At 44.9% G+C, this 11,582-nt stretch overlaps 1 protein-coding gene across 1 annotated transcript in view; it reads left to right on the plus strand.

The window, feature by feature from the left end:
- The window catches only part of LOC306917324 (voltage-gated delayed rectifier potassium channel KCNH8-like), a 92,711-nt gene that overhangs the window by 76,135 nt on the left and 4,994 nt on the right, over positions 1–11,582 (plus strand). The window contains exons 12-13 of the mRNA XM_079495498.1: positions 273–487; positions 9,855–10,183. Of these exons, the coding sequence (XP_079351624.1) occupies positions 273–487; positions 9,855–10,183 (544 nt within the window). The remainder of the gene's footprint in view (positions 1–272; positions 488–9,854; positions 10,184–11,582) is intronic.

Raw genomic sequence — 11,582 nt, forward strand, 5'->3', positions numbered from 1 at the left:
CTGGGGGGGGGGGTAGGCGACCGGAAATAGGCCAATATAATAAATATATAAAACTGCCCCAAAACGGCTCCGAAACAGCAAAAATGTTGCGCGCGCATGAAGGGAGGCCCTTCGAGCTTCAGTGCCCAGGGGCCCTCAGAGGTGTTAATCCGGCCCTGCCCGCAAGTAGGGAAAGTCGCGAGTTGTGGCGTGACCATTTACTCAAACCCGAAGGATTACTGGGTCACGCACTAATCTTCACTCTAAGAGCTTTCTTCCCTCTTGCGTTCCAGGCCGCGGTGACCTGATTGGCTCAGACTGTCTCACCCAGGAGGAGGTGATAAAGACCAACGCCTGTGTCAAGGCCCTGACGTACTGTGACCTCCAGTACATCAGTCTCAAGGGCCTCCGCGAGGTCCTCGGCCTCTACCCCGACTATGCCCAGAAGTTCATCACCGAGATCCAGCATGACCTCACCTACAACCTGCGGGAGGGACACAATGCCGAGGTAGGCACGGCGTTGCATCAGTGTCGATTTCGTTGACTATGACACAAAATGTTCGTCGACTGCCATTTTTCACTGACGAAAACTAAATGGAAACTAAATGAAAACTTAGACAACGATGAATACTGAATGTATTGACAATTTCGTCAACACATAAAAACTAGACTAAAATGTTAGGAAGGGACTAGTGGACAAGAGATCCAGTATGTCATTTTATCCAGTATGTAATTTGTTTAAGTTGGTTGCCTGCTGAAAATAGCCGATCTACAAGCTCACAACGCGTCGCAGTGCGACGTGTTGAGAAGTGTAAATACATTCTACATACATACATTTTAGTCGACTAAATCAACTGTAGATTTAGTCGACTAAAATCGTATTATATTTAGTCGACTCAAAAACACAAACATTCCAGGTGACTAAAATGTGACTAAAACGAAATAAAATCTATTCAAGAGACCATGACTAAAACTAAAATCTAAATTTGCTGTCAAAATCAACACTGGTGGTGCTGCTGCTGCTGCTAAGGTATGCTGTATGAAAAGCCCTTGTCCGGTACAAATGTTATCCTCCTCCTGTGGGAGACTCGTGGTGCCAAAGATTAGAGAGATCAGTTGTCCTTAAAGGTTTCATGACATTTATTTTAATTTATTTTTATTTTTCATTTTTATTTTAGGTTTTATGACCTCAATTACACCCAAAAAACCTGAACTTTGAACATTCAGTGGATTTTCTGGGTGTCTGTGAAGCCTTTTGAGCTGCAATGAAAACAGGCAAAACAGTGATAACAGTGACATCTGCTGGCAAATCCCATTGTCATATATGGGATTTGCTGGATGTGACATCACAGTCCGTAGGAAAATCAGAGCACTTGTTTGAGCCAGAAAGCCCCAGACCACAGAAAATCTACTGAATGTTACAAGTTCAGGTCTTTTGGGTGCAATTGAGTTCAGAAAACCTAAAAGAAATTAAGAAAATCACAATCCCTTTAACTTTCGGGACGAAATGCAAACTCACTCAATCAGTGTGTTGAAAATGCTAACCGAAACAGAAAATGGACGTGGCAAAACTTTGGAATAATTGTGCAAGCAAAGCAAGACATATACCAGTTTTAAATGTCAATGCTAACGACTCGAGTAAACACTTTGGCAGGGGATCCTGCATAATGATGAGTGGCTACCAATCATAGCTATCACTGATTGTCCCTGGTCAGATCCATCATCTGAAGGTCCCTCGACACTATGCACAGTCAGCGGTCATTGACTGGCTTGTGGTGGACACATTTTTGTCAATTCCATTTTTGCCATGGACATACAAATGAGTGGTTCGATTCCCGCTGGGGACACTGTGGCCGCTGGGGGCGTGTTGTCTCCTCCGCGTGATCAGTGCCCATACCTATAGGTGGGGTTGGCAAAAAGGCCTTTCTGTGTGGAGTTTGCATGTTCTACCCATGTCCCCATAGGGTAGGTACCCTCACAAAAAACATGCAGTAATCCTGGTCTCCAAACTGCCTGATGGAGGGGAAAGGAACTGGATAGAATAATGTGTTCCTTCCACATGCTACGTCCTGCCAGGGAAACTCCCCCCTGTCAGGTGAAAAAAAGCGGCTTGGACTCCTCATGCATTGAAGGAAAATGATGTAGTCTGTTGCTCTCCCCAGGTTGGCAGAGGGAGTGTAGCACCCAGGATTACACTAGACAACACTGGGTGAAAACAAATGGGTGAAAAAAATTGTGGGATAAAAACAACAACAAACTAAAACAATCCGGAACACAGAGTGCTGGATCCTTAGTTAATAAGTAAGAAAAATAAGACAAAACATTCCAAGTTAACCATTAGACACAATGGGGTTAATTCTAGATGTTGACAACTGGCACAACACAAAGCTATATCCCAGCATAGCAGGCAGAGTCACAAAAGTAAAACATAAACCCATTTAGAACTAGTCATCCATGATGCAATTTTTCTGTCATTTCCTGGCCATTTCAGTGTGAGCTTTTGGCAGCTTCTCCTTATCTATCACCAACAATATTAAGTACATTTAATGTTGTCCACCAACTTCATACAAAAGTCTGCAATATCTCGTCCCAAGAGTGGGTTTGTTGTTCATCATAAACCCTGAGGGACTCTGCAATCGTGACAACATTAGGATCACTGTGCCGTGAAGCAGAAACATTTGTTTGTTGGTTTCTGGTTTCCGAGGCTGTTCTGCAGTGTAGAACATGGCCTGCATTTGGAACGTGCAGGGACAGTATTCCCAGAGGTCACAGAAAGCCAAGCAGCTTCCATTAGTCTTGTTCTTTTTGGTTTTTGTTTACTTCTTTACACTTTTGTACCATTGTTAAATTAGGGTGAATGATTTTTTTTAGGTCAAATAAAGGATGATGACGACACATAACACCAAAACCACCTCAGGAAACAGCTCTTCATAAGTCGGTTGATTTCATTTGATGAGGGGAGACTGTGGCTCAAGAGGTAGAGCAGGTCGTCCAATGATCCATGGGTCGGCGGTTCGAATCCCGGCTCCTCCTGGCTACATGTCGAAGTGTCATTGGGCAAGACACTGAACCCCAAATTGCTCCCGATTTGCTGGTTGGTACCTTGCATGGCTTCCGCCGCAATCGGTGTTTGAATGTGTGTGTGAATGGGTGAATGTAATGCACAATCTATGTAAAGCGCCTTGGATAAAGGCGCTATATAAATGCACCATTTACCATTTACCATTTATGAAACGTTGAGTCGTTTTTGAGGGGCGCTAGCTGAACACAAACATTAATAACGTGCCTGAGCACATATGACGTATGCTCAGGCTGTGCTCATGCCTGAGCACAGCCTGAGCAGATTGGCTGTCGGTATGTCTGTCGGTATGTCTGTCGGTATGTCTGTCGGTATGTCTGTCGGTGCAAACCCTTAAGGGACCACTATTATTGGTATTATTGGTGACGTAACTAAGGTATGGTTCATACATGAAACATTTTTGTTTAATTGGATGATGTACGATGATAAGAGTGCCACAATTAAACTCTACATATGTCGGGGATCTGTACGACACGTGCACTGATCTCCCCCCCCCCCCCCTCCCCCCACACCAAATCTGCAGGTCTACAAGCTCACAATACAAAGCTTGAAGATCGGCATTTTTTTTTACACATCCAGAATAGGTTAACCACATTTTATTATTATTAGCGTGTCATACCCACTGGCACCTCGGCTAGCATATCGTTGCTGTCGGCGAGGAAACCTCATAACTCCATTTTTGAGGTTTTGATTTATTTTCCCCATAAATGTAGTGCTATTGAACACCCTTTACGTCTGTGTCGAAAATATTGAACCAATGGAAAGTAGTCAAAAAAGCTGCATTGGACAAAACCTCTTAACTCCATTAGACCCTCAAACTGTCTGCTAAAACGGCTAACTCCACCACCTCTCTCCTTCTCATGCAAGTAATTGAAAATATCAACTTTGATGAGGCAGTATTGCACTGTTTAAAAAAATATATAAGCTGTTCTTCATTTCCTGAAAAATTTACATTTTGGAGTTAGGTGGTTTCTTCCCGACAGCAACAATATCCAGGTGAACTCGGTCTTACTGGAACAGCCTGAACGAAACGTACGTCTCCTCCATTCGGCAACATGCTGAACTATGCCTCGTTATCACTGACAGGCCAGCTTCCAGTTCTATAATTCACCTGGCATGTTCCCTGAACTCCCGCACCTGGACCAGTTGTTGTTACTCCAACAACGCGACGCCTAAAATAAGCACACTTTTCAACAACAACAACATCTGGGGTCCCTGAATATCCAGTCACTGTTCTGTGATGCATAGCATAGTGATGAAGCCACTGAACACACGCACGTGTGCACGCACGCATGCATGCACACACACACACGCACGTTCTGCTATACTTGTGGGGACTTTTATGTCCGTGGATATTCATGGATGCACATTAATTCTCTTTTTTTCCCATTCATAATCTCTATTGACCATCACCAGTACACCACTACTGTACCTTATCATACTCTATTCCATCCCTTGACCACATGAACCCTATAGTGTCCTTATTCTGCATGGGCATGTCATATATATATATATATACAGGCAAAAATAGGTGCACATTCTGTGGAAATATAAGTATTCTACGTGACCACAGCCCGTCTTCACATTGCGATACGTTGTGAGCTTGTAGAACAGCTATTTTTTGGTACACTACAGTATAGGGAAAAAAGAGGGGACCACCAAGTATACACTGCAGACTAGCCCTGAGGGAACCCTGCAGGCAACTGAAGTATCTGACCTCCTGTCCCCTCACATACCTTCCCGTAATCTTACATCAGCAGAGAGTTTTACTTGAGTTTTACTTGACCCCCCTCAACACAACGCTGGTGACCGAAGGTGACAAGGCTTTCGCTGCTAGAGCTCCTCTGCTGTGGAACCAACTCCCATTGGAAATTAGACGGACCACTTCAGTGTCCACTTTTAAAAGACTTTTAAAAACTCATTATTATAGAAAGGCTTTGAGTTTGAATGAACATTTAGTTTCTGCTTTTACTTTTAATTATTTTTGTATCTTTTGCACGCACGCACACAGAGTCTCTGAAATTAAAGACATCTCCCTAATCTAAACCCAACTTCCGTCAAATCTAATTTGTTCCCAATTTGATCCCAACGACCCCAATTAACTGAATTAATGTTCAACATTTTGTCCTGAAATGTGAGCCTATGCAAGGGACAGCCTATGCAAGGGACACACAGACTGTGTCCCTTGCATAGGCTCACATTTCAGGACAAAATGTTGAACAAAATGTTGAACACACAGTAGAACTGTGGCTGGTTGTGCTGTCGGGAAGAAACCACCTAACTCCAAAATGTCAATTTTTCAGGAAATGAAAAAATGTATATACATTTTTAAGGAAATGAAGAAAACCTTATATTTTTATTAAACGATGCAATACTGCCTCATCAAAGTTGGTGTTATGACTTTATATATTGTCAATTACTTGCCTGAGAAGGAGAGATGTGGTGGATGCAGCCGTTTTAGCAGACAGATTGAGCGTCCAATGGAGTTAAGAGGTTTTGTCCAATGCGTTTGTTTTACCACTTTCTATTGGTTCAATATTTTCGAAACAACACACAGACGTAAAGAGTGCTCAATAGCACTGATTTATGGAAAAACCTCAAAAATGGAGTTATGAGGTTTCCTCCCGACAGCAACGACATGGGATGTGTAATTCACTCATGTCATGCAACATACTACAAAGGCTTCATGAGAACTAATGCTCATGTTGCGGCAAAGGTGTCACTGTGACCAAACAGACAGAAAATCAACCTTCTGCGCAGCCATGCGCTCACGTGCACACACAGATCCATATATATACACAATGTTCACGCACGCACGCACGCACGCACGCACGCACGCAGGCTCGCACGCGCCCGCATATCCCCATTTACATGTAGCAGCAGCAGTCCATGTATTCGCCCAGAGCTCCTGCATGCAAGCGTGCTGTGTAACTATAAATAGTGCTTCTGGAATGGAGGAGGAGGTGGGGGGGGGGGGGGGGGGGGGGGGTGTCCCTGCCTCTGTCTTACCTTGCGGGGGTCTCTCTCTCTCTCTCTCGCACTCAAAATGGAGCCTCGCCCGATAAATATAGAAAAGCGAACAGATGGAGAGATGGAGACGGGATGAAAATAGCATATGGGGATGAAACGGGTGCATGGGTGGGGGGGGAGGAGGAGAAGTGGAGAAAGTTGTGGTCTCCCAAGGCAGCTCCTGAGGAATATTTACATACACTTGTCCACAGACACGCGCACACACACACGCGCACACACGCACACTCGCACGCGCACACACACACACACACACACACACACACACAGGCGATGTGCCTGTTTCTGCATTTCGACATAGTATGGGCGACAACAGCCATCGCTCACTCCTCCGCGGGTTACACACATGAATGTACCGTATATACTGTACACATTTACGCACCTATGCAACAACATCTCTCTTGCACAGAGCCAGGCATGCACGTGTCTTGCATACACAACACCTCCAGCGTACTCATGCATTCCAGCACACACACGCTGCGCAATGTTCAGTCTGTCGTTCACTGCCCATTCCTCGGCATGCTGCACAACGTTGAGGATGGCACGTGTGACACACATGCTTCAAGGATTTGCTCGCCTCTGACACACACGCGCACACACACACACACACACACACACACACACACACACACACACACACACACACTGTACAGTACACACACATACAGTGAAAGTCATTATAGTTCCTTCTTTTTCGCTGCACTTCCCCGAGGGAGGCCACGTCTAAAATTAGACCCCTGTGATCTAAAAATACCCCCTGCCATGTGAACTAACTGGGATGGATGGATGGAGTGAGGGGAGGAGAGGAAAACAACCGGAGGGGTAGATGTGGTAACAGCAGAGAGGGAGGGGGAATGGAAAGTAATGAAAGAATGGAATTGGATGATTTTTCTTTATTTTATTATTATTATTATGAGCTTTTGGAAGAACTGGAGGTGTGACCGTGATGCGTCTTGTTGTTGTTGCATTATTTTTTTTGAATGGAAGCGCCATTGTGAAATGAATGGGCTTCTTCTGTATCAGCAAAAATAATGCTGCTGTTGTGAATGGTAGGCTCACAGCAGCACTGTCAAGAGTGGCTCCGTGGTGCCATCTGCTGGACAAGATAGGGACATATATTACATCATGTTTTTCTTACTATAATCAGATGTCCTATTTCACGCTTCTGCTGTTCACTCCGTCCTCCGCCTGACTATCTGTATCCATCTCTCTTTCTCCCAGTCCCCACTCTCTGTGTGTGTGTGTGTGTGTGTGTGTGTGTGTGTGTGTGTGTGTGTGTGTGTGTGTGTGTGTGTGTGTGTGTGTGTGTGTGTGTGTGTGTGTGTGTGTGTGTGTGTGTGTGTGTGTGTGTGTGTGTGTGTGTGTGTGTGTGTGTGCGCACGCACGCGCGTGTGTGTGTGTGTGTGTGTGTGTGTGCGCGTGCGCGCGCGCGCGCACGCACGCACGCACGTGTGTGTGTGTGCACGGTTTGGGTTGGAAGTGAGAGCTCAGTTTGTTGTTTTGAAGAGATGTAATTCTCTATCATTATGTATTTATCTTGTTTTAATCATGTCCATTCTGTGGCATGGCAAAAGAACATCTTTTTTTAGAGCGTACACTACAGTACAAGACTCATTCTACAAGACATGATTCTACTACTAAATAAAGCATAGTGAGGAAAAGAAGGAACAATTTCTTCCAGTGTTCATGTCTCTCGTATGGACATTGGACACACATGTCGGGTTGGCAGTGTTTTTTTCACCGATGAAGGCTGGAAGCCGAAACGTTTGTCCCTGTTCAAAAATGAAATAAATGTTTTGAACTGAAGTCTTGGTGTGTGCGACCCACTACTGTTATTTATTTGATTTTTGAACGGGCAACGCACCGGTCACGGTGCGGTGGTCACATGAAGAGTAATTTAGTGTTTTTTTACAATTGTTTTGCTAAACTGAATGCAATGTCTCTAATGTTTCAGTCACTGCTACTGCAATCCGTATGCAGTAGCATACGGATTGCGTTGCAACACTTTATTATTGACTTTAGGGCAGTGGTTTTCAACCAGAGTTGGTAACCAAATGGACCCTTATAGATCTTTAACTCTTGAGAGTGTACGAGTCCATTTGGTTTTCATTTTACGCTCTCAAGAGTTAAATCAGTGTTACAAATCTGCATTACTTCATTTACAAGAAGTCTACACAATTGAAGTGTCGAATAATTATTTTGATAAATGTTTGCCTGTTATCTCTCCTATGGTACCACATCAATACAGCATGGAATTGTGGACAAAATCTTATCCAATGACATCAAAATAGTCTTTAGTTTTGGGTCTGAGAGGCTAAATGTCATCAAATGGTGGTCCGTGGCTCAAATGCAGAATAAACTAGAAAAAGTGCCCTTCTGGGCACAGGTCTCCACCAGGAGGATAGGATTGTGTGTGATGTTTGGCAAAATGTTTAGGAGTAATGTGTGTGTGTGTGTGTGTGTGTGTGTGTGTGTGTGTGTGTGTGTGTGTGTGTGTGTGTGTGTGTGTGTGTGTGTGTGTGTGTGTGTGTGTGTGTGTGTGTGTGTGTGTGTGTGTGTGTGTGTGTGTGTGTGTGTGTGTGTGTGTGTGTGTGTGTGTGTGTCGCGACTTGGCCTGTTGTAGCGCCACCATGAGGCTGATTTGAAAACTGTCAAGTGGCATTTCTTCCTCAGCCTAGTAGTGGGAATAGGCATGCACAGTTTCACCGCAATCGGACGCTGCGTTGCGGAGTTGTGGCAATTTGTACAAAACAGGTACAAAACGGGCTACTCCTGAAAACTTTAGAAGCCAATCGTAGCCAATCAGGATGGATAATTATGAGAAATCAAACAAATCACATGATCACATGACTATGGAGAGCATGTGTACCGATTTGCGTGAAATTTGGATAAAATCTGAAGGAGTAATATTAGAAAATGTGTTTTACATATGTCGGCCTCCTGGTGGCGCTATAAAGAGCAGATGTGAAAAATTCCAGGCAAATATTTTTCCTTGGCCTCTAGGGAGTGTGCATATATGGTTTTACACAGATCGGTGCAGTTATAGGTAAAAACACAAAAACGGCCAGTTATAGCGCCACCATGAGGCTGAGTTGAAAATATTCAAGTGGCATTTCTTCCTCGACCTAGTGGGAAAGTGCGTGCAAAATTTCACGGAAATCACACCATGTGTTCATGATTTGCAGCATTTGGTTTGAAACGGAGCACTCCTGCGAACTTTGGAAGCCAATCTTAGCCAATCAGGATGGAGTGTGAAAAATCTGAAAGACCCGTTTCGTTGAATGGCTCTAGAGAGACTGTGTACCAATTCGCGTAATGTTTGGACAAAATCTGTAGGTGTACTGTCAAAACATTTGTTTTGCACAAAGCGGCCTCCTGGTGGCGCTATAACAGGCCAATGTGAAAACTTTGGGGCAGAGGTTCAGCTCTGGCATTCAGGGAGTGTGTGTGCAGAGTATGGCTGCGATCAAGCCAACGGTGCCAGAGATTAGCTGTTCACAGACGGACACACGGACGGACACACGGACGGACACACGGACGGACGGACGGACGGACGGACGGACGGACGGACGGACACACGGACGGACGGACGGACGGAGTGCAAAACATACTCTCTCCCCATGCCTTCGGCCTGGTGGAGACAATAATGTACATGAAAAAGGTTGAAAACCACTGCCTTAGTGTGTTTCCCCTTTGTCTGCTCTCTCATCCTAATTCCCTCATGTTCTCTCTCTTCCTCTCTCCGTTAACCACCCCTCCCTTTTCTCAGGCGGACTCGGAGATCAACGGTGGCATCGTGAAGAAGCTTCCCATCATCCGGGAGGACGACGAGTGCTCGGGCGGCTCGGGCTCGGAGGGCGAGTGCTCCCCGCTCCCCAGGCTCCCCCTGCACACGCTCAGCCGGCTGGGGCGCGGCCTCAGCTCGCCCCTGCGCTCTCCGCTGCGCTCGCCTCTCCTGCCGTCGCGGCCCTTCCGCCTGCCCTTCCACGAGCACCACCATAACCCCCAGCCCCCAGCACTGCAGGCCACCCGGCCGACCACTCTGCAGATACCCGCCGTGAGCTTCAGCTGCGCCGCGCCCCAGGACCTCAGCCCCCGGTAAGGACCAGGACCAGTGGTGGGGAAAAGTACTTAAAGGAGCATTCAGTGATTTGGGTGATTTGGAAAACCACCCAGTCCGCCCAGGCAACAAAATGTGCACATGCACGCTCTACAGTGGGGGGAAGTGCAACAGGCCAACAACATGTGCACCAAGGCCCGCCCCCAGTCGATCATGATTGGAGGAAGGCCCCTCTCATCCTGATTGGATGAAGGCTTTGCCACCCGCCACCAAAACTGAAACTAGGGTTTTTTGACCCCAGGGGCTCACTGGGGACAGGGAGGAACTCCTTATATGGTCAGCACACTCTATAGTAGGGAGGATTATCCAGAAAAAAAGAAAAAATAAGTGATATTTGAATTAAGTAAAATCACTGAATATACCTTTAAGTCAAAATAAAGTATGAATACTGTCTGCGATATAGAAATACTTTGTTGCCAGTAAAGGTCTGGATTTCAAAATGTACTTGAGTAAAAGTGCAAAAGTGTTGGCATCACAATGTACTTGAAAGTACCAAAAGTAGAAAGTACTCACTCTGCAGAATGTCCCATTTCAAGTTATGTATAATCTATACAAATATTTTGAGAATAGCAGAGCAACAAGCTCACAATTGCATCACATTGCGACACATTGTGAGCTTGTAGATCGGCTATTTTCAAACGGCCAAAATGTATATAGGGCTAAAGTGGTTAATGTACGTTTTGTAATAATAATATTCAAAATCTAAGTAACTAGTATAACTAGAGTTATACTCTGAGATGTAGTGGAGTAGAAGTAAACATATTGGAAATTGGAATTACTCAAGCAAAGTACAAATACCTCAACATTTTACTTAAGTACAGTACTTAAGTAAGTTTACTTGGTTACTTTCCACCACTGGTAAAGACGGATGTGCCAGCTGGACAAATCCAGAGCCATAGAGTAAGACATTGAGGGGGCAAAAAACAGCCCATAGACTCCAATGCATTCCATAAACTTCCGGTTGTCCCTTTTAACACAATCAGTGCCGGAAGTCCTTCAAAATAGGAGCTCTGGGGTGCCGGAACAACATGGCCGCTTTTACTCTGAAAGCCATGACCCAGAAACAATCCACTAAATAAAGTTCACTTTACATAGCTAGCTTACATTTAGTTTATACGATATATGATCCAAAAGAGTTCATATTTTGCGGGAGAGACGGATGAGTAGCAGAAATGAAGCGCCAGTATAACGATCCGTTCAACACCACGGAAAGCGCCCTGGATTAGGAGAGACGAGTCATTCTTTCCGCCGCACTAACCATAGATATGATAAGAAATAGATGCCTCATTTGCCGCTGCAGTTCATTTAACAAATCTTTATAACAGTCATGACAATATACATTACAATACAAAACAAGACAAACAAACCAACACAAAC

This window comes from Electrona antarctica, assembly GCF_951216825.1.
Source record: "Electrona antarctica genome assembly, chromosome: 24".
Taxonomy (NCBI): Eukaryota; Metazoa; Chordata; class Actinopteri; order Myctophiformes; family Myctophidae; genus Electrona; species Electrona antarctica.